The sequence below is a fragment of the Herpailurus yagouaroundi genome, unplaced genomic scaffold, assembly GCF_014898765.1.
Source record: "Herpailurus yagouaroundi ecotype Mexico unplaced genomic scaffold, PumYag 403, whole genome shotgun sequence".
NCBI classification, from domain to species: Eukaryota; Metazoa; Chordata; class Mammalia; order Carnivora; family Felidae; genus Herpailurus; species Herpailurus yagouaroundi.
In genome coordinates this window covers 1,595,397-1,620,064 of record NW_024412620.1, presented here as the reverse complement: position 1 = coordinate 1,620,064, position 24,668 = coordinate 1,595,397, and the positions used below count along the sequence as shown (strand labels likewise).

The 24,668-nt window shown below is 35.6% G+C and overlaps 1 protein-coding gene and 1 long non-coding RNA gene across 2 annotated transcripts in view; one reads left to right on the top strand and one right to left on the bottom strand.

The window, feature by feature from the left end:
- CFHR5 (complement factor H related 5) overlaps positions 1-23,620 on the top strand; it is a 31,909-nt gene extending 8,289 nt beyond the window's left edge. The window contains exons 4-10 of the mRNA XM_040463531.1: positions 5,015-5,191; positions 6,277-6,459; positions 6,586-6,765; positions 11,266-11,442; positions 19,051-19,233; positions 21,750-21,932; positions 23,257-23,620. Coding sequence (XP_040319465.1) covers positions 5,015-5,191; positions 6,277-6,459; positions 6,586-6,765; positions 11,266-11,442; positions 19,051-19,233; positions 21,750-21,932; positions 23,257-23,453 — 1,280 coding nt within the window. The 3' untranslated portion in view covers positions 23,454-23,620. The remainder of the gene's footprint in view (positions 1-5,014; positions 5,192-6,276; positions 6,460-6,585; positions 6,766-11,265; positions 11,443-19,050; positions 19,234-21,749; positions 21,933-23,256) is intronic.
- LOC121022425 (uncharacterized) lies at positions 5,886-15,665 on the bottom strand. The gene is made up of 3 exons (XR_005786937.1): positions 15,458-15,665; positions 6,124-6,129; positions 5,886-5,899 (listed from the first exon to the last, which is right to left on the bottom strand). It is a non-coding gene; the product is annotated as an uncharacterized LOC121022425 (long non-coding RNA).
- Positions 23,621-24,668: the final 1,048 nt, after the last annotated feature.

Sequence of the window (24,668 nt, the reverse complement as noted above, 5' to 3'; positions counted from 1 at the left end):
TGTTTGAACAGTTTTGTTTTGGCCGTTTTTTGAATTTTAACTGTGCATAAACGGCTCGGAAGTATGCTATAAGCTTTATTTTATTTTATTTTTTTGCAACGTTTATTTATTTTTGGGACAGAGAGAGACAGAGCATGAACGGGGGAGGGACAGAGAGAGAGAGGGAGACACAGAATCGGAAACAGGCTCCAGGCTCTGAGCCATCAGCCCAGAGCCTGACGCGGGGCTCGAACTCACGGACTGCGAGATCGTGACCTGGCTGAAGTCGGACGCTTAACCGACTGCGCCACCCAGGCGCCCCTAAGCTTTAAACACTATGCTTTGATTCTCAGTTATTAAAGATGGAGAGAGCACTGTATCTGCTCTACCAGCCATTCATATACTTCTTTTTTATTTTTTGATACACGACCATATATAATTAAAAAATGTATTTGGGAAAAAACCTTTCAAAAATGAGTAAGGTCTAAAATTCTGAAGTTCCTGCTATTCTAGTGAAAGTCCTATAGGCTTCAGGGATCAAAATGATTTTTAGCATGGCTACCACACTCTAGGTCAGAGGTCATTTGTGCACATATGTGATAATACACTTATAGGCTACAGTTCAGCTGATAGAGTAAAGGAAACTTTAAAGCCAATTTATTTAACAGAACTGCCAGAAATTGGTGCTTCAGTGTGTCATGCTATAAGGTTCCTGTGGCTGCTGTAACAAACTGGCACAAACATGATGGCTTAAACAACACAGGTCTGGTCTCTTTCAGTTCTGGAGGCTAAGACATCCAAAATCAGTTTCTCTAGGTTAAATCCAAAGTGTAGGCCGGGCTGATTCCTTCCGGTGCTCTAGCAAGGAAACTGTTTGCATACTTTTTCCAGCTGCCAGAGGCCCCTTGGTTTGGGGCCCCTTCCTCCCCCATCAAAGCCAGCAGTTTGGCTCCTTTAAATAGTTTTCTCCCTGTTCCTCTCCTTTTGTGGTCACATCATTTTCTGCCTGACTTCGACTTTTCTTGCATGCCTTTTGTCAGGATCACTCTGATCAAATCAGGCACACCTGGATAATCCAGGGTAATCTCCCCATCTCCAGATCCTTAACTTAGCCCACCACAGTCATTTACAGTAAAAACAAGGAGCATATCGATTCATGGAACACTACTACTTAACTAAAGGAATAAACAGTCTACCTAAAAACCTCTGACCTCACATGAGTTATACATGGACTCCTTTTTGTATTCTCATTGCACTGTTTCCATATCCCAATCCTCTAGAGCCAATTGTTTTACTATTTATTATTTACTATTTGGTTTTCCGGTTACGAATTCCATGCCATTTTTGGTCTGATGCAGGACCTGGTCTGATACTCCCAAGTTAAATGAATTCTGCCTACCAGTAACCCCAAACCAGTGTGAAACCTAATAAAGGGGTCTGATTTATTGCAAATCACCCATAACACTTTATAGGAAATTACTAGATTACTGAATTGGATTTCTCTTGGGCATGCTAAAACTCTACTGACAAGAATTCTTTGCTCTCGTCTTTTTTTTGAAAACAATACATCTATTTATAATCTACCTTATTGTATATAAAACTTAATATACTTTACATTGTTTCCTAGAATGTTTTATTTGAGGATTTATGGCTAATTTATTTTTATTTTATTTTATTTTTTTACTTCAGAGGGAGAGAGAGCATGAACGGGGGAGAGAGACAGAGGGAGAAAGAGAGAAAATCTTAAGCAGACTCCATGTTCAGTGTGGAGCCCTATGTGGGTCTGAATCCCACAGCCCTGGGATCATGACCCGAGAAACCAAGAGTTTGGTGCTCAACCAACTGAGTCACCCAGACGCCCACAGTTATTTTCAATAAACTAAAAGTGTGGACTGAAAGAATAATTCTAGGTTGTAGTTTCCCTGGCATAACCCTTATTTTTTTTCTCCTAATGGCCATATTTATTAACTTATCATGACAATATTTACTAAACAAACACTGATATTTTCAGTGTGGTTTTTTTCATAAAAATATTTAAAATCAGATATTGTAGTTGACAGTGGTTTTTGTCTGAATCAGAATATGCTTATCCATTTTTATAAAAATTTATTTATTTTTTTGCTTAGAGAAAAAAATATATATATTAAAAATTTCTTCATGGTCCCTGGGTGACTCAGTTGGCTACGCATCTGACTTTTGTTCTTGGATCAGGTCATGATCTCATGGTTCTGGAGTTTGAGCCCCACATTGGGTTCTGTGCTAATGGTGGAGTGCTTGTTTGGGATTCTCTCTCTCCCTCTCCCTCTGCCCCTCCCCGACTCATGCTCTCTCTTTTGCTCTCTTTCTCTCTCTCACTCTTAAAATAAATAAATAAACTTAGAAAATAAAAACAGATTGGAAGCACCATAGATTTCATGGTATGTAGTGAATATGTCTGTTGTCATTTGCCCACATGCTATCGTAAGTACTTTTTTATTCAGGAAATGGAAGCAATTCTGAATATATTTCTTTTCACTAGACTCTTTTGAAAGATATTTCCTAATGGACAATAATCTAAATTTACGGTGTCTCCATATAGCTTTAAAAGACCAGCATTAAATGTTGATATAATAACAGATCTTTGAAAAGCACTTAGCCCATCCAAAATAAGATTGTTTATATGCCATGTACATTATAATATTTATGACCAAAATTAAAGCTATTTTCAAGGTACCTTGAATTAAAACTGCCTCATAATTCAAAACTAAGCAAACATTACCAAATTTATAGTTGGTTATACATGCTGCAGCCACTTTAGATACTTTATTCCTTGACTTTCATCCTCTTCCGTGTCATTGGATTATTAACTCATAGTTTATAGCCAGAGACTTGGTGTTTTTGTTTATTTTAGAGCAGTTTTGGGTTTCATGACAAAATTGAGGGGGAGGTATAGAGATTTCTCTATACTACTTGTGCCACACATGCAAGATAATCTGTCCCATTTTCAACTTGACAGGCCAGAGTGCTATTGACAATTGACACATCACAATTACCCAAAGTCCATAGCTTACATTAGAGTTCATTCTTGGTGTTGCACAAAGTCTTTGATTCAAATGCAGCCCAGAATGCCTCAGGTCATGCCAAATCATGCGCCTTTTAAATATGGTTGTACATTTTTTCCCATATGTATTAGTTTTCTACTGCTGCTGTAACAAATTACCATAAACCTAATTACTTAAAACAATACAGACTTATTATCTTACATTTCTAGAGGTGAAAAGTCCTGAAAGCAAGATACTGAATCATGTTTCCTTCCGGAAGTCCTAGGAAAGGATCGATCTCTTTGACTTTTACAGCTTCTAGAAGCCCTTTGCATTTCTTGGCTCATGGCCCTTCGTCATATCACTTCAACCTCTGCTTCTGTTGTCATATTGCCTACTTTGATTCTGACACCTCTGCTCCCTTTTGTAAGAATCCTTGTGATTACATTGGGTCCACTACCACACAGATAATTCAAAATAAGCTCTCCATCTCAAGTCCTTTAATTTAATCATTTCTGTAAAGTCTGTTTTTCCAAGGAAAGGTAACATATTTGCAGGTTTCAGGGATTAGGACGTGGACATTTTGGGGAGGCCATTATTCTGTCTACAACACTGTGTGATAATTACACTTAAATAAAGCAGCTAGAAAATCCTATATCAGCCAAGATAAATTATTTTCAATAGCTTTTTTTTTTTTTTTTTTGCAATTGGGTAAGGAAGGGAATGTAAACAACCAGTAAGTAAAGAACTGTCATGCAAAATTATCGGAATAAAACACAGAGATGCATGGGTACAAATTTTACTAAAGCTGAGTGAGTCACATTCCAGGGGGTTTGTACAAACTGTTATTAAACTATTAAATTGCTGATAACAGGGGCGCCTGGGTGGCGCAGTCAGTTAAGCTCTGACTTCAGCCAGGTCACGATCTCACGGTCTGTGAGTTCGAGCCCCGCGTCGGGCTCTGGGCTGATGGCTCAGAGCCTGGAGCCTGTTTCGGATTCTGTGTCTCCTTCTCTCTCTGCCCCTCCCCCGTTCATGCTCTGTCTCTCTCTGTCCCAAAAATAAATAAACGTTGAAAAAAAAAATTTTAAATTGCTGATAACAATGTATAAAACTGGCTAGTTTAAATAGTATTTCTGAGATTTAATTAGAAAATATTTCATCATATTTTTGTGCTTGATTTGAGAGTATTTGTCTTGAATGCCATTTGTATTTTTACATGTGAATTTCAATATCTAATTTTATAAATGAACCACGAATGCAGATTAGAAGAGAAAAATACACATACATATTCATATATATATATCCATTTTTACCTGAACCAGAAGGCATTCATAATGCATTGGTATTTAGAAAGTTATTATAGATGTGGTTTAGAAAGATATTATAGATGTGGTTGGGTATAATGGAAAGATTCAGAACACCTAGAAGCAACTTAGCCATGTTGCTTAGCCATTTTTTTCAAAAAGTCCATATACTACATACAGCTCCCCATTCGTAAAATCAGGAATGTTTTTGTTTTTTAATGTTCCCTCCTACTTAAAATGTACTAGATGTGTCTTCTTTGGGCCATTCCAGTTATTAACTTTTTAAACATATGTATCATTTAGTTAAATATGCTGCATTTTAATTTTTATTACTTGAAAGAATGATTTTCATGTGATCTGAGTGTGAAAACTATTCATATGCTATTTTATAGACAAATAATAAAAGTTATTAAAATTATATTTAATTCAATAAGTGAAATAATTTATAAGTAACTGCTCAAATCTTATTTATTATGGTCCTGAGGAGATTGTCATACAAAATTTTACTTTGCTGTTCAAAATCTTAATTTCTTAAGAGGGGCTTACACATATTTATTGGGTGTAAATAATTAGCTTATTTTTTGAAGGTAAGAATATAAGCATCTCTGCGTATGAAGTCCCCCTAATCTTATTTTTGTATTGCACATATTAAATTTAATTTCACAATGATTATTTCACACATATTTATTTACTTTTATTTTTTTTTAGATATAGAATGTCTTGTTCCATTTTTAGAAGCTAACATACATGTTTATCCAAAACAAGAAAAATACATACCTGGAGATGTGTTGCAATTTTCCTGCAGACAAGGACTTATAAGAGTTGGACCAGATTCAGTTCAATGCTATCATTTTGGATGGTCACCTAATTTTCCAACATGTAAAGGTCAATATTTATTTTAGAGCTGATGAAACAACTTATAAAATTTTATATTAATGTCTATGTATTTTATCGGATCTTATATCTATAATCTGACAAACTGCAAAAAAAATGGCAAAAGTAGTATTTTAATTGAGAAGAAGGAGGGATGCTGGGTCATAGATTAGTTATGTTTCCTTTATCAAGGGGTAATTCTACCTCTGTGCTTTGAAATATGTAATGGAGTTTTATAGATCAAAATATAGTCACTGGGACTGAGAAATGTTAGGGATTTTTCCCCAAACTCAATTTAAAAAAAGAATACTTTAAAAAATATTGTGTGGGCCTTGTTATGTTTTATTAAGTAATTAAGAAGTAATCAAATAAACATATGGATTATTCAATATAAAAGAATTATGATTTTTTACTTGCTTCAGATGACATTACTTTTTCAAAATTTTTGATAGTTATTTTATATATTTAAAGATATTAATTAATAAAAACTATAATTGCATATGTATATCATATCACATATTTGACAACTACTTACTTTTATATGATATCCAGATCATTGAACTACTTTAAAATCTTCAAGGGTACAATTAGTATCTTGGTTATAATAACCTGCACAATATGGGGGGGTAGGCGCAATCAGGATATTTGCATATAGAAAGAAGATAAGATTGCCCTAAAAATTGTTAACTTAAAGAAATACAATAAGATGTTTTGTATATGCTGGTCAGTGTTCTTATTTCTTAGGTATTCTGAAGAATTTAGAAGTCAAGTCTTACTATGTCTGTCATTTACTTTAAATTACTTCACAAAAAAATTAATTGGGCAAAATGTAACATTCATATATATCTAGGTGATCGGTATATGTGTTCATTGTGCATCTTTCTTTGCTCAGAATTATTTATAAAAAAGGCATCAATATTTGAGAAAAAGAATAGACTTTACACAATACACTATGTACACTATAAAAAGCAAACCTGAAGAAAATAGGAAGGTAGCATAAATGTAATTTAGTTCTAGGTCAACCAAAATAGTAACTCCACGTTTTGCCAGATTTATGAGACTATTTAAGCATTATTTAAACAATTTCTTTGTGATAGAGCAAGTGCAGTCATGTGGTCAACCCCCTCAACTCCCCAATGGTAAAACAAAACAGATAAGGAAAGAAGAATATGAACACGGTGAAATGGTGGAGTATGATTGCAATCCTGCTTTTCTAATGATGGGGCCTAAGAACATACAGTGCATCGATGGAGAATGGACAAATCTGCCTACTTGTTTTGGTAAATAGATGTTAGTGTTTAAACACAACAGTTTAAACTTTGCACTTTTCATATATATATATATATTTACATGTATATATTTGAAATATTTTAAAAGTAAGCAGATCTTTTATTACATTTTCTTAGAACACGTGAAAACATGTGGATATGTACCTCACCTCAAGAATGGCTATGCCCAGCCCTCAGTCCCTCCCTATCGACCTGGTGTTTCTGTGGAACTGCACTGCAGAAATGCATATACAATGGTTGGAAATAATGTAATTACTTGTATTGATGGAATGTGGACTGAACTTCCCAAGTGTGTTGGTGAGAATACATTTCTTAAGTTTGTATTTGATTGTTTATAATTTTTTAAGTCAATAAATATAGTCACACCAGCACATGCTGGTGCCCATCAGGTATTAAACAGGATATAAGATACTTACTAAGTTGTTTGCTCCTAATTATTTAAGAAAGTGAATTTGGAAAGATTTTCTTTGACCTATGAACACTGTGAAAAATTACTGAGATGCTAAGAGCTCTGTGAACCAGGAGAGTTCGGGACTTCTGCTCGGAGTAGCATCAGATTGCTTTTCCTAGGTATCTACTGCTGGATCCTATCTTCACCATGTGATGGAGCCATGCAAAATGGATTTTCCTTAGCTTCTGGATAAGCCATGTTCTTTTAAATCTCTGTGCCTTTCCTCATTCGTGCCTTTGCTCTCTTCCTGAAATGTCTTTCTCCGCTGTAATCATATGCAAAACTATTCACCTTTAAGAGTCAACTCAAAATTCACTCACCTCTGTAACCTCTCCTGGTTTATTTTCCAGTACCCATATGCTCATCGCAAAATTCTAGTAGAATGATATAGCCTCTCCACTGTGTTGTCTGTCTGTACATTTATCATTGTCATGTACCTAATAGATACTTGTCTTCCGTTTAGATTATAAAGTGCCAGAATATCAGGGCTCATCTGTATGGACCCAATCTCTAATTCACTGCCTGAGTAATCATTCGCTTAGGTTTGCATAAAGTATTTTATGCAATACTTTATTACTTTATTTGCATAAAGTGTTAAGATTCTGTGTCAGTAACTCATTTCATAATTATTTTTGGTTGTTATCCCACAAGCTCCTCCTCTGGGGCACGGTGCACTTGGTATCAGCTCTCTTTTTTGTCTCACATACCCGCACTCTACCTTCTGTTGGTCTAGACTTTGCCATACACATAGGAAGTCTATATAGACGCTGCTTGACATTTTGATTGAATTAATGTCTCAAAACTTGTCCTCATCTCTCCTCCTCAGCCTAAACGCGTTGTAGTCCCAGAGGGGTTCTAGATGAGAAGGCATAGCCAAGGTACTTTGATTCAATTTTTGGTTAAAGTTGAAAAAATGGGGAAAAAAAGAATGCTGTAAAACATCTGTGTTACACTATTCACAATTGATATTTTTGACATTATTTGCTTTAAGTATTTTGTAATAGAATAAATCATTGAAATGAAAACATGAAAGAAAAACAGAAGTATCCATTATCCTATCATCCTCCCAAGGGAAATTCCAATCAAGCAGAAAGTAGAATTTGTACTTTCCATTCTACTTTTTGATATATATATATATATATATATGTGTGTGTGTGTGTGTGTGTGTTGGAGGAAATTTTTGTGTTTTTTTCCCCTAAGCTTATGCAAAATTATTGTCTACCTGCAAAGTGCTTTTTTCTTCAACATTGTAATTTTACTGTGTTGTAATCTACCTTGAGAACATACCTTGCTTTATCACTTCATTACCCTATTGGAAATGGAAATTGTTGGTTTTTTTTTTTTTTTTTTTTTTTTTGTCCTGGTGTAAAAGACATGCTTCAGTGTTTCCTAAAACATACATCTGCAAGTGGAATTGATGGTATTGGATTGTAGATCCTTTTGATTTTACAAGGTACTGCCAGATATATACGGAGACCTTACTCCTCTTGCCCTCACTTGGTATTTTAATATTTTTGAACTGGCACCAAGACGGTGGGTCAAAATCATTTCTCGCATTTAATTTCATTTGTCTGACTGATAGTAACATTGAGTGTAAATTCAAGTATTTGTCGGTAGCTAGATTTTCTCTTACGTGCAATGAACATTTTTCTTTAACTTTGTGTTTTCTTTCTCCTTTTAAGATTTGAGTTCTGCATTAAATACTCTAATTACATTGCAAACGTTTTAAAGTTTTAAAGTTTTTTTTGCTTTATTTTCTCTATGATGCCTTTTTCATTGGAGGGTTTTGTTTAAATTCAATTGTCAATCTTTCTTTTTTCGACTGTTTGCATGTTTGTGTGTATCTTGTTTAGGAATCCCTCATTTTTTAGGTGCATAAATATATTCCCTTTTATTCTAAGGATTAAAATCTCATTACTAAGATTTATTTTTTTAAATTTAGTTGTTGTATTTATGTTGTATTAGAGTACTTTTGTGTCGATGTGGAAAACTATGTCAATACTAAGTGAATTGTCTGTTCTATTTTCTACTAATATTTATTTCCCCCATGCCATTTACTAGTACCCTATTTATATCTATTTCTAGATTATCTATTCTGTTCCCTTAACCTGTTTGTCTATTTTTATAGTAATATGGAAAAAATCATTATTATTACAGCAATCTTTTTTACTTATTATAATCATCGCAACTATTCTTTAAAATGCCCGAATCTTTCTGTTTTATTTTATTTTTAATTTTTTAATGTTTATTCTTGAGAGAGAGAGAGAGAGAGAGAGAGAATGAGCAGGGAAGGGGCAGAGAGAGGGGGAGACATGGAATCCGAAGCAGGCTCCAGGCTCCGGGCTGTCAGCACAGAATCTGATGCGGGGCTCGATCTCACAAACCATAAGATCATGACCTGAGCTGAAGTCAGACGCTCAACTGACTGAGCCACCCAGGCGCCCCTCTATCTGTATTTTAAAACTAAATTCTTTGATAATTCTCGTTCAATTTTGTTTGGGATTACATGAAATTTGTAAATTTGGCCAGAATTGCAATTTTATTTATTATTGATTCTTCCTCCCATGAATATAATGCATCAATCTATTTAGTCAGGTCTTATATTAAAATTTATATATAGTAATATACATTTCTCATTAAAATTATTTCTAAATAAGCTTTTCCCTAAGTTCTTTGGGATTCTATTGATAAAACAAATGAGATCTTTTATTAATTTATATATTTGAAGAGTTATACTTTCTATATACAGGATTATATTTTATTTTGTATATTGGTTTTGTTTCCAGCAATCTTGCTAAATTCCCATATTAGTTCTAATAATGAATTTGGATATTTTATTTTTATAAATAATCACAACTTAATCTCTTTTATTTTATTTCTTTAGTTCATGAAACTATCTCTACATGGTCCAGAAACAACCACCAAAATAACAACCATGTAGCCTGAGTTCTATTTATGTCTGGGATATTTGGATTCTCCTCTTAGAGAAAGAGTTGAAGGCAGGACCTAGGAACTAGGCCTGATTCTTACTCTTCCTATGCCTCTAAATCTTTTAACTCTATTCCAGATTTTCTGATCAGCTTGTCCATTTTCTTCCGCAGAAGTAGTGAAATCTATTTCAGGTTTTTCTATCAATCCATCAGGCTGTGTGCTGTGCTCTCTCAACTGCATTTAAGCAGTCTTGGGCTCTCAGCCGTAATGTATAAGTATGTGCAAGTTTTGTCCTGATACCCTCAGATACTGTTCTCCTTCGTCCTATCTCCAGCAATCTCAAAATATGAAAGCCTTTCATTCTGAGCTTTAAAAACTGGCACTCTCTGTTGCTGTTCTTCAAGATTCTAAAGTGGAAAACCCAGACCCACTCTCTTCCCTCATTTCCTAGACTTTTGGATTATCAACTGACCTACCCACTTCTGGTGATGAAAACTGTCGCTGTTGTGCTTCTTTAAGCCTGGCAGACACCTTGGCCACTGGCAATTCATGATGACCTACAGGGAGGGAATGTTTTCCAGCCCCGAGAGACTGGACTGTGTTATAAAAAGGTGTAAATTGTATGTGCTCATGGTCAACAATTATTATATGAGGGAAATACAGATACCCAATCCCTAGCATCACATAGGGGAGATTTAGAACATGGATTAAAAAACACTTGGAAGAAAAGCAGTAGCAGAGCAATTCATGTCTCATTATGCCATCCTTGGACACGCTAAGGAAAGATTCCGTGATGAGCTACATATTTATGGACAAAAGGGAAGAATGGTAACAATAAAAACTATGTAGACAAGCATGTGGCCCATTGTGAATGCAGGTTCTAAGGCTCAACAGTGTTGTTATCAGGGGATTCTTCCTGTGAGCATACTCTGAGTTCTTGGGTCAGGGTCTTTACTGAGCTTCTGAAATGTGGGAGTAATTGAACCTCGAGGGAAATCCAGACTTATCTCTCCTAGTACTGTACTTCCCACAGATATGTGGTTATTTAGTGGGAAACAATCAGATACAACTATCTTTTCATGGCCTTTAAAAACGAGGCTGAATGAAGTTTCATAAGGACTGTTCTCCAGTCAAAACCCTGGACCAGACTAATCCATCTTGCATTGCCATTTCCTAAGTGACTTTGACATATTTTTTTGTCATTCAAAATGGAACACAGCTTTTCATTTTCTTTCTCATTTTTTCAACAGCCAGTATAGCCTACGCAATGAAATTAAGAGTAGTTTTATGTGATATGGCCTAAAGGGACCAAACATGATTTCATCATACCGCTAATATTTCAGATATTTTACTGAAATAATTGCTAGTTTCTGTTCAATATTCTGCTCATGTATCCATATTTTCCTTTTGAATAGCAACCGACCAACTTAAGAGTTGCAAAATACCAAATTTTTATCGAAGAAAACTGATAAGTCCGTGGATGCCTGAATATAATCATAATGCCAGAATAAATTACAGATGTTTGGGGAAGAGTGCACAGATGCAAATATCCTGCATAAATGGAAACTGGTATCCTGAACCAAACTGCAGAGGTAAGATTTGTTTTAGAGATATTTTTGTAAGAGAAAAAAAAAAAACAGATTTTGTAGGGCTTATTTCATCTTTATCAGAAAATTTCTCTTGTAATTAGCATGTTTTTAAGTTAAATTGTTTGTTGCGTCACATAAATTTTTAAGTTGATGGTGAAGATAGAAACTACTCACAACACTATTTTCAAATATTGTCACTTAAGAGCCCTTGCTTTCTAGTAAAGGTGATGAAGTAAACCCATTTTAACTCTATTACAATCTCTTGACTGATAAAAGAAAAAAAAAAAGAATGGTAAAAATAGAACAAAAACTCAATCTTCAATGATATTGGGAAACAACTAAAACCCAAATGACACACTGTGAAGGTTAAACTAACAGACATGACAAAGTCTCGGCCAAAAGTAGAAAATTAGTCTGGGAAGAAAAATGATCAAGGTATTATTTTCCTAATATTAAATCTCACATTCCTCAAAGGCTTGTTTTCAAATTATTTAATGTGAGCAACAGGATTATAAATTACAAACAATTATAAAGTGGGCACCATATTAAATTAAAATAAACCAGGCATAGAAAAGATATAATGCTTACAGAGAAATAACAAGAAAGAGAAAACAGAGTAGACTTCAGACTTCTCACCAGCAATAATATAAGAAGCCAGGATAAAATGGAGCAATATCTTCAAAGTGCTTAGAAAAAGTAATTGGCAACCAGTGTTTTCCATACCCAAAGTATTTATTGATGATTACAAAATAAATACATTTTTAAATTTTTTTTTCAACGTTTTTTATTTATTTTTGGGACAGAGAGAGACAGAGCATGAATGGGGGAGGGGCAGAGAGAGAGGGAGACACAGAATCGGAAACAGGCTCCAGGCTCTGAGCCATCAGCCCAGAGCCCGACGCGGGGCTCGAACTAACGGACCGCGAGATCGTGACCTGGCTGAAGTCGGACGCTTAACTGACTGCGCCACCCAGGCGCCCCATAAATACATTTTTAAACACAGGAAAGATGAAGGGAATTTACCACTCAAAATCATCCTTTGAAATAAATCATATAAAATATATATCAGCAAGATGAAATATTAATTCTTAACAAAAGAATGTGATGTTATCAGAAATTGTGAGGGTAAAAAGTAAAATATATTAAATTTAAAGAAGTAATAATTTCAAGAAGCTTTAGTTGTTTAAAACAACTAAAATGTTTTTATTTTTGTTAAATTTCTTTATTCAATATATTTTTATTTTTATGTAAGGAAGTGAAGTATTGCTCTGAGAGTTTCAAGCATTTTAAAGCCTTTTCTGTGCCCATGTAATGTTTAAATTAATCTGTTATTGTGAATTAAATAATTCTCATAAGTTTCAAATATGAATACCCTATAGAGTACTTTTTATAACCACAAAGAAATAATATTTAAAAGTAATAATAATATCTATCTACTTCCTTACCCTTCATTTGGTGAAATAACTCACTTCCAAATAACCTAATAACATAGTGTTTACACTACTAAGAACTATAGTTCTCAGAACATATAGTAAAACCCCTTAGAGGCAACCTAACCAAAATTTAGAGTGAAATGTATAGCCTTAAAATAATAAGTTTGGATCTAGTATCTATCTATCCTCTATCTATCTATCTATCTATCTATCTATCTATATTTCATCTATTATCTAGCTCCCCTAGGCTAGGAAAAGTAAACTCCAGATATTAGGAGGCAAAATAGTAAATGTAAAAGCAGATATGAATGAAATAGAATATTTTACTTACAGCTGATCTGGGAAATAACATTAATTTATAAAGGTTAATGAGCAGACCTAGCTAATCAATTCTACTCTAGTCAAGAAGAATGGTGGGTAGGTCCAAATAAACATTTCTATAAGCCAAAATTAGATGAATATATAAATATGAGAAAAATAATATAAGAATACAGTTTTGAAAATGAAGGAGTTAAAAACATTAATTGAAAAGGAAAATACCATGAAAAGGGCATTTACAGATCTTAGGAGAATGCTGTTTCTGGAGATTTCCCTTAACCTAGGGTAGTTGTCTTGACAAAGTTCTAGCAATCCTGGATTTCAAGTCCATTTTTCCATTGGAGTTATTTCACTCCCCACAGTTGACTTTTCATGGAAAGCCCTTTTAAGACAACCCACAGCTAGCCTTTACCTGTGGTTTCCATCCTAGCCACTGAGATTTGGAAATGGAAAATATCACCAGTGCAGGCATGCCTTTAGGTGTTACCAGACAGACTACTTCAGTTATTCTCAAATTTCAAGTGTGAGTCAGAAACTGTTCTTTGTACCATTAATTCCCTGGGAAAAGCAGTTGTATAGAAGCTTCCTACTTTCACTTGGCCTAAGCGGAATGTGATTTTACCCTTCTCTCTCCCATGATATAACATGCAGACAGCACCCTTTAAGGAAACCTTTACTACTGGCTCTTTAAAACTCATCCTTTTAGCCTCTCATGCGTGCAATACCAGTTTAATGGGAGCAGAGCATAATTTATAATCTCTTGGCATGTCTTTAAAAAGTTTTTTATTGGGGTGTCTGGGTGACTCAGTCAATTGAGCATCCCACTCATGATTTCATCTCAGGTCATGATCTCATGGCTTGTGAGACTGAGCCCCACGTCAGGCCCTGTGCTGAAAGCATGGAGCCTGCTTAGGCTTCTCTCTCTCTGCCCCTCCCCTGCTTGCATGCTCTCTCTGTTTCTAAAAAAAAAAAAAAAAAAAAGTTTTTTATCATCTCATTTTAAATCTTGGTATCATTGAATTTGGAAGACTAGGCAAAGGAAAGAAGAATATTTTTATTTTAAAGCTTTGTGTTGCATATACAAACATGTATGGGTCTCAAAACATCATAGTTCATGAAAAAAGCAAGTTGCCTTACAATATGCTATAGTATAGCCCTTATAAATGCTAAAAAATAAATAAATTCACACACACGAATTTTTCTTGTTTTCCAGATATCAGTAACATTGTCTTCTTCCTTTTCTTAATAAAAGAAACTAGATTCTGCAGGTGTAATAAAGTTCCTCTTGTGGCCTCACTGGTTTCCTCATTTTTCCTTCTACTTAATCACATATGTGTAATTTCTAGTTTTTATTTTCTCTAAACACATACATGTGAATCCACATTTAATATCCACAAGAGGAACTTTACTATAGCTGTAGAATCTAGTTTCTTTTATTAAGAAAAGGAAGAAGACAATGTTACTTATACCCGTAAAACAAGAAAAATCAAGATAAACTATGAAATTATAGGTTTTTTTTTCATTTGAGAGAGAGAGAAAGAAAGCATGTGTGAGTGGGCAGAGGGGCCGGGGCAGGAGGTAGAGAGAGAGAGAAAGAGAGAAAGACAGGGGGAGAGAGAGAGAGAGAGAGAGAGAGAGAGAGAAGAGAGAGAGAATCTTAATCAGGCTGGATGCTCAGCAGAGAGCCCAATGCAGGGCTTGATCCTATGACCCTGGGATCATGACCTGAACCCAAATCAAGAGTGACTGAGCCACCTAAGCACCTCTAAAATTATAGTTTTTTTTTCTTTTTAACAGTCTTATCAGAGAGCTAAGAAACCAACGAATGAAATTCCAGAATATAATATGCCCCTCCAAGGAAAAAACAAGTCACATTGCTGCTTTTATCCTTCCTGGAACAGTGAAAGGATGAGAAAGCCACCAGAAACATAAACATAAATAAAATAGCAGAGGTTTTTTGTGGGTTTTTTTTTTTAACATTTATTTACTTTTGAGAGAGAGAGAAAGAGAGAGAGAGAGCACTAGTGGGAGAGGGGCAGAGAGAGAGAGAGGGAGACAATCTGAAGCAGGCTCCAGGCTCTGAGCTGTCAGCACAGAGCCCGTTGCAGGGCTCAAACCCACGAACTGTAAGATCAATGACCTGAGCTGAAACTGGACGCTTGACCAACTGAGCGACCCAGGCGCCACAAAATAGCAGAGTTTTAAAAGAAAATTTACAAGTGGTATGAAGGCTAGCACAACTGTTAAAATTTCCAGAGTCCTGAAACAACCAAAACATCTGTCAACCTTTTCCAAGTGCCCTGGTAAAGTCTGATGTTAGGGTTAGAAAATAAAAGGCAAGCATCTGGGAAATCTGTCTCCCTCTGATCCTCAATGTTGAGATGATTTCAGAATGCTCACCTCTCTTTTCTTGGAGTTTCCTTTGGAGTCCTGAGTTCCATTTCCATATTATATTTCCTGGTCAGTTCTTCATCTTGGCAAGATCGACACAAAAAATCTTGGGGAAAAGAAAATGGGATTATTGCTTTTATTGCTGCTTAAATCCCAGAAGTTTTTTTGTGTAAATTTTTTCACTTCCTGACAACCCCCCTTCTCCTTTCCAGTCTACTCATACCCTTAACTCCATTTGGGGAAAAAATGTAGTTTGGGCCAAATGACAAAAACAAGACATCCTGCCGCTCTCATTCCCCATGATGCTTTATGTTTGTCTGAGAGAGCCACTCAAGTGACTCTGGAATAAAACATATCTGCCTATATGGAGAAGCAGCAGCATTAAAAATATTACACCTTGGGGCGCCTGGGTGGCGCAGTCGGTTAAGCGTCCGACTTCAGCCAGGTCATGATCTCGCGGTCCGTGAGTTCGAGCCCCGCGTCGGGCTCTGGGCTGATGGCTCAGAGCCTGGAGCTTGTTTCCGATTCTGTGTCTCCCTCTCTCTCTGCCCCTCCCCCGTTCATGCTCTGTCTCTCTCTGTCCCAAAAATAAATAAACGTTGAAAAAAAAATATTACACCTTAATTGTACTTCATTATTAATCCTATTATCATATCATACACATTAATATCTATTCTGTATTGTTGATTTCACATCAGAACCTAATATGTTTGTGTATTAGATAAGGCGGTATATAATGTACCATTCCTCCATTGCTTGTTGTCAGATTACTGATAGTTTTAATACTAAAAATTCTATAAAATATACAGAACACATTAACAATGGTATTTAAAATCCCCAAATATTTGATATGAGCTAGATAAAAATCATAAACATTTGATTTATTGCATCAACTTGATTTTCTTAAAGGTTGTACTTCTAGATAATAAAATTATATTTCCAGAATGAGGTAGAAAACTGAGGAGGAAGCTTTACTGAAAGCTGAAAGAAGAGTTTAATGACAATTTTGAGAAATGGTGGTAGGTGGCAGGTGGAGATTAGGTGAGGATATTATGAAGTGGCAAATATTTGTCACTCAAATTGCCAGACTTATTTTTTCTTTTTTTATTTTACAGAGAGAGAATGAGAGCAAGCGTGAGTGGGGGAGAGGGACAGAAGGGGAGAGAGAGAGAGAGAAAGAGAAAGAGAATTTTAAGGAGGCTCCACACTCAGTGCAGAGCCCAATGTGGGGCTCAATCCCATGACCCTGCGATCACAACCTGAATCGAAATCAAGAGTTGGACGCTTAACTGACTGAGCCATCCAGGCGCCTGCCACACTTACTCTTAAGAAACACAACAAAGTCCTTCATTTTACATACCAGGAATACAAGACCCCAAGAAGTCACTTAGCCAAAATCAAGACTGGAACTCGTTTCTTGGTTCTTATATTAGTGCTGTTTCAACTACACTATATCTATACTAGGTTGAAATTTCTAAAGACAATGTCCATACTTCTGTAAGGAAAGTAAGTTGGACAACTGACATAATCATGCATAATATTTTTACCTAAAATATAATAGTAATGATATTTGAATATTTAACTTGGTTAGTTGGGACTTGGTTTACATTTTTTTAATTATTATTTATATGTTTGAGATTACAGACAATGTCAACCTTCCTATTTCCCTATATTGGGACTTCTAGGAGGTAAACAGCACATGGTTGCTGATTCCCAAGATTGGCATCACACACCTTGATGCTCGCTCAGTCAAGAGTCTTGATGAAATTCAACAAGTATTCATCCTTGTGACTTTGTATTTAAATAAAAATATTTGCACACCTAAACAGAAATGAATAAATGACACTACAAAATTCTTCAACAAAGGGGAAATGGGACACCCAAAGTAGGAAAACGTCTACGTAACAGAGCAAACTGCCCCATCTATCTATTGAATGTGTCTTATCTTCTTTTCATGTACTTTTCATAGCTTGTCCTCTGGCCTATGAGCCAGACTTCACCAACAGAAAATGTGCAATAACAGTAATATCAGGCTATTCTTTATCTTCTTTTGCAGAGTTAGTTGAGCCAAAACAGATAATTAAAGACTGACCCTGTTAAAGGTTGACTAGAATAATGATGACACTGGAACGAAATTCTTTTATGCCATATATTTCTTCAACCAATAAACAAATAGGGCAAGTCCTATAGAGCATAGAAATATGCATGAGTGGTCCCACCTCTCAGAGAACCCTCCGGGTTTTCACAGAAATAGCTTTTGTTTACAGGATTTGAAGCATAGAATTCTAATGTGCCTTCCTTTCCTTGAAAAAATAAATCCAATGTAAAATTCAGGTTCCAGGTAGCATGTGTGTTTTCGCAGAAATTATACTGATCTGAGGTTCTATTCACATAATTTTGGAAATGTTTACTACAAATTATTAGTATATTTTTAAATGTAGTGAAACCAGGAGAGATAAGCTCACTCTTCTATATTGGTTTTAAAAGAAAGTAGTATAGGGGCGCCTGGGTGGCGCAGTCGGTTAAGCGTCCGACTTCAGCCAGGTCACGATCTCACGGTCCGGGAGTTCGAGCCCCGCGTCAGACTCGGGGCTGATGGCTCAGAGCCTGGAGCCTGTTTCCGATTCTGTGTCTCCCTCTCTCTCTGCCCCTCCCCCGTTCATGCTCTGTCTCTCTCTGTCCCCAAAATAAATAAACGTTGAAAAAATAAATAAATAAATAAATAAATAAAAGAAAGTAGTATAGTAGGAGATAAAAAATATGTATTAATTTCTTTGTAATAATTTTGAAGGGAAGTACCACTTTAGCAGCTTCTGTCCTGGGGTGGGGGGTGGGGAATGAACTGAAGGAGAACACTGTATGACTCCAGGTCAGGAGGTGGGACTGTGGCTCAGTTAATGATATTTTGACATCCAAATTGGCCATTTAAAATTTATCCCTTAGAACAAACCAAGCAACCAAAAGTAAGTTAACTTCTACTCAAACAGAAGCATTCTAATTACATTGATCACCAGTCATTGTCATGTTTAGAACAAAAGGCAAATCACGAAAGCTTTTATTGAGATCAAGGGTTAGGTTATTAAGGGAAGTCTTAATTGGTTCTCTCATTACTATTACCAATTTAATTTTTTTGTGTTCACTTGTTTGAATAACATGTACATAACTTATTTGAATCATATAAATTAGCTAGAAAAAACTAAAAGGGTTAATTTGTACAAGAGACAGAATAATGAATAGGAAATAGAAGGAACACCAGAGAAATTTTAATCTGATGGTTGTACCCCAAAAGTGCTTGTTAAACCTTAAACTATGTTAACATAAAGTACATTTGTCACTATAGCATCATGTATATACATAAAAATATACATACACACACAATTGTTATACTGAAATATACTGAAATATTATCTTGTTGAGCTGTTTTCTTTAGATTTTATTAATCAAATAAGTTAATTCCAATATTTTTTAGGAAAAGAGACACAACTCTGCCCACCTCCACCTCAGATACCTAATGCTCAGGATATGCTAACCACAGTGAATTATCAGGATGGAGAAAAAGTAGCTATTCTTTGCAAAGAAAATTATCTACTCCACGGAGCAAGAGAAATTGTGTGTAAAAGTGGAAAATGGCAGTCATTACCACAGTGTATTGGTTAGTAGTTTATTTCTAAATAATGTTATTTAAAAAGTATTTACTAATCTTCTTTGCTTTATCTAAAGAAAAGGAAAAAGAATTTATGATTTATGTGTTGCACCGTATTTTGAAGCATTAAATTGTCATCTAGTTAATTCTGTCACTTTTAAAAACTGTTTCTTTATGAGGTATTTACAACAGTGACCATATAAGAAAGAAGCTTGAGGTCTTTACTGGATATCCACTTTTATTAAGTGTATTTACTTGGTATGCAGCTTAAGATATAGAATGGGCAATTGGGAGTGGTCAGAGAGCTAGGATGTAAACTTGGTAACTGCTAGTCTATAGATGATATCTAAAGCTACAGGACTGGATGGGATCACATGGAGAGTTCAAATGGCTAACAAAGAGAGGAGGTCGAAGGGACAGCCTTGGAGACTCTCCATTATTAGAGATCTGGGAAATGAGGAGTAGCCAGATAGTACCCAGAAAAACTAGGGAAGGCTGATAAAATGATTCTAGGACACAATTACATTGTGTGTGTTGGGGGAGGCGGGGTTCCCCCACATCCAACAAGCAACTCTTAGACACCTGCTAGGTGTCCTACAATTCAACTCAATTCTGACACTATGCAGGGATAGCATCAGATTTCTACAGGTTAAGAACTCAGTCTTAGAAGACTGGTTCTTGTATCCACTTCAGATGCCAGTCGCACATCTAGGTTGCCATCTGTGTGTTTCTGACTGACTGGCTATAGCTTGGAGGTTCCCACAACGCCCCTCCTTGTGTTTGATTAATTTGCTAGAGCAGTTTGCAGAACTCAGAGAAACATTTACTTACTAGATTATGGGTTTATTAAAAAAGTATATAACTCAGGAACAGCCAGACGGAACAGATGTATAGGACAAGGTATAGGGAAAGGGCACAAAACTTCCATGCCCTTTCCAGCCACCACTTTTCCCACATCTCCATGTATTTACCAACCCAGAAACTCTCAGAACCTCATCCTTTTGGGGTTTTATGGAGGCTTCATCACATAGGCATGATTGATTAAGCCATTAGCCATTGGTGATTGATTCAACCTCCAGCCCTTATCTCTTCCCCCGTAGATCAGGATGGGAATGAAAGTTCCAACCCCCTCATCACATGGTTAGCCCTCCTGGCAACCAGGTTATCCTCTGGTTACCTATGGGTCTTATAAAAGTCATCTCACGAACATAACAGAAGACACATTTACTTCTCTCATAATTTGTGAAATTCCAAGAGTTTTAGGATCTCTGTGCCAGGAATGGGGAATAATACCAAATATTTATCATAAATCACATTATCAGAGCTGGTATCCCAGAAGCAATATCAAGGACATACTTCAGAAGGACATGTTACACAATGTCATTCAAAAGGTGGGCAAGCATATCAAAGACTACTTAGGACTGGACGAGATGACTGATAATTGAACAATGGATTTAGGTACCTAAAGTTATTGGTAGCTCTGCTTAGAGGTATTTCAGCACTGGGAAATACCTAATTGCAGTGTGTTCTAGAGAGAATGTGGGCTGATAAAATAAGATCAGGGATGATAGGAAACAAGTAGGTTTGCTCTAAAGGGACGAGAGAAATGAGGCAGTAGTTGGATATGGGGTGTGGATAAAGGGAAATTTTACCTTACATCGTGACATTTTCAACACGTTTGTATGTCAATGAATGATTTGGTAGAGAAGGACAAATTGTTAATACAGCCAAAAGGGATGATTCATGGTCTTTGCTGAGTTTAATGGAGAAAGAATCTAGTGCCCACATGAAAGAGTTCGTCCGAGAAAAATACAGGAAGAGTCACTCAATGAAACAATAAGTAGAAGAAGTTATTCAGGATAAGATTATTTATTTGGCCATTTCATATCTATATCCTTGGTGATATGTAGGAAGATAAATCAGTACAATAGAATGTATCCTAGCCATTCTTAACATGAAGTTGAAATTTTTATTGACAGAGAAAGATGCCTATGCTATTATTTGGAATTGGAAAATAAATGGAAGGCAGTATGTCAATAATTCATTTCACAGGTACATGCTACTTGCAGAAAGTAACAGTTGTCCCAGAGAATAGAAATGGGAAGGGAGTTATTTATTTTTATATTTCCTCTTTAAATAAAAAAAAATTATGAAGGAGGTGGACAGTAGACCAGATAAGATTTACTTATCTGTTCATCACACGTTAAATAAAAACTATTCCTAGTTGCATGCCCTTATAATACATATGTACTCAATACCTAAGTTTATTTGACTTATGGGTGCCCTTATAATACGTGCTCTTATAAGATATATGTACTCAATACTTAAGTGTATTTGACTTATGGGTGAAGGGAAGCACTATAATTTTTGGTTATCAGGTTATATTGTAAAAATTATATAATGAGTTATTTGAGCTCGCAGACATCATATTAAACATCGAACATATAATATAAAGAAATTTATTTATACTAATTTACTTAAACTACATATCGGTTTTCTCTCAACACATAAATGTTATTTTCCAGAGTCTACACAATATTGTGGTTCCCCTCCACCTATTAGCAATGGAGATATCACCTCATTCCCATTAACAGTATATCCTCCAGGATCAAAAGTCCAGTACCATTGCCAGTCTTTCTATGAACTTCGGGGCTCCATAGATGTAACGTGCAGAAATGGACAGTGGTCAGAACCACCAAAATGCATAGGTGAGTTTGTCATATTCTCCTAGAGTCTGAGATTTGATATTCATAGTAAAGCTTTCATGGACTAATTTCATAGGATGATTTTTACTTCAGTTCAGCTGAAAACCTATCTGACATGGATTCAAGCCACTTAGCGAGTATTTGGTGGAGCTAGGAATCAGGCACAGCAATCTGGTTCCAAATTTCATGTATTTAAGCCTGAGGCTATGGTGGCCTCTCCTGTCTACAAAAAAGTCAGGGAGAAAAAATATCAACCTCACTCTAACAGTAAAAGGACTGTCTATTGTATGTCATCAGGAAAATACTTGCTAATGTACCTTAGAATCCTGGGAATGGACAAATCTAGGTACGAAAAGAAGTTCCTTATGGTCACCACTGCCTAGGATGGCTCCTCAAATTTAACCATGTGCTTATTTTTAAAACTCTGAGCAATTCCTATATCAGAGATGATGGGCTATAGAGAACATGATGCTTAGTACTGCTGGGCGTGCTATTTACTCAGGGGAATGTTACCTCTCAAAATGCTAAATTTAAAAATGAATGAGGGGACTCTGATCATGGGGGGGGGAAGGTAATACTGCTTTCCTACAGAAATCAATGTTACATAAAAGTGACAACCCACTGATAATTACTTTGTGGAAAAGGAGCTCTAAATAAGAAATATAATAGCTAATATAATAGCTAGTAGAATTTTTGGTCTTATTGATAAATAATTACCTTCAAGAATACGCTAAGTGAATATTTTAAGAGATAGTTGGTTTTTATATATGTTGTGCCTTCTTCAGTCCACTTTCTGCACCGTATATCTGATAGACAGAAGTAAACTTATTTTTACTGTAATATTTAGTAAGATGTTAATACATCCGTATGCTCACACTATGCACATTTTGGAAACAATGTAAAAGAGAATCCTGAGTTGGGAAAGGAGGGTGAATAACACTGACCCTAACAGAACATTTTGATTTAATCCTACATGGCATGTGGTTTTTAGGCATGTAAAGCACAGTAATTGAGAGCACAGACTCTGAAGTCAAACTGCCAGGCTCCATATTCTGGTTCAAAATACTCATTCAGTTATGTGACCTTGGAGAAATTACTCAGTCTTTCTGAGCCCCCATCTCCTGTTATGTAGCTCAGGGAAGTGATGCACAGTGTTTAGAGATAAGGCAAAGTACTAAGAACAGTACTGGGCAAAACTCAATAAATATTAGCTTTTAATATCCTTTCATAAATTTTATTTAATTCCAAAATATTCTTAAAAGAAATGTCACTACTCTTGGAAAGGGAAAGGTATATTATTAATGATGTATTTTTTTAATTCTTTCAGATGCATGTATAATATCTGAAGATAACATGAACAAATATAACGTACAGTTAAGAGGAAAAGACACCAAAAAACTTTATGTAAAAACAGGGGATTTTGTTGAATTTGAATGTAAATGGCCATATAGAGCAAACACGTCAATACAGTCATTTCGGGCAATCTGTCAGGAAGGGGAAGTTGAATATCCCAGATGTGAATGAAACAAGCATTAATTTCCCTGAATATAAATTTTAAAGTAATGCTATATGTATGTTGTAAGTATGCATTATATAGGCAATTCTATAATTAATGTATTTATTCTTTTGAGTGTTGCTTATCTCAGTTTTATTTTGAACTCTGAATTTTCAGAGATTCACAAATTTATAAACCAAGAGCAACACTTCACTTATTAGGTGGACCATATTATACCTGGGTCAAATCATAGTGCTGGGTCTCCTGTTCATATATTACCTACAGAAAGTGAGTATGTGCCTCAATTCAGTACTTTGTCCCATCTAACCTCTTCTAATTGTCTAAAATGTATAAGATAACTTCAAGGCTTTCTATCTTTCTATCACATCATAAAATATAAAAACTGTAAGGTGTCTGGGTGGCTCAGTCCGTTAAACGTCCGACTTTGGCTCAGGTCATGATCTCACATTTCATTAAGTTCGAGCCCCGCGTGGAGCTCTGTGCTGACAGCTCAGAGCCTGAAGCCTGCTTTGGATTCTGTGTCTCCCCCTCTCTCTGCCCCTCCCCTGCTCACTCTCTGTCTCCCTCTTTCTAAAAAATAAATAAACATGAAAAAAAGTTTCCTAAATACAAAAACTGTCACCTTTTATGCTTGTAGCAAGCATTAGTAAATATTAAAAAGTCCTCTAATGGGAGGCTGATTACTCACCAAATACTAAATGCACCATCTTCCACACTAAAATTTTTACAAATCCTAGTGCAGAACTTCTATTATAGTCAAGATGTGATACATGCATACAAAAAGGTAACTATAAGTGAAAATTTTTAGGTTACAATAGTGCATCTATAGGATTATCTAGATATGCATACATACTTGAAAAAGATTGAGAGTAAACACAAAGTTTGGCTGTAATAATTCTATGTGGTCTGTGGTTTCAGAAATTAGAATACTTGTAAATTTTTATATTCCTACATTTTATAATTTTTCATTTTGAATTATATTACTTTTACAGTTAGATGAGAGTTATCAAGAACTGTGATTAGAGACCAAGAAAGTAGAAGATTGAGAGTATAATGACTCTGTGCTGTGGGCCAGGAGGCTGACTTCATACCAAAGCTCCATTATTTTTTGATGTACCATAGTTTGGGGAAATAATGAACAGGAACTTTTAGAAATGTCCTTTGCATGTTCCTGTATTTTAGGTAGCATAATATAGTTAAAACATTTTTTTGGCCAGCAAGTT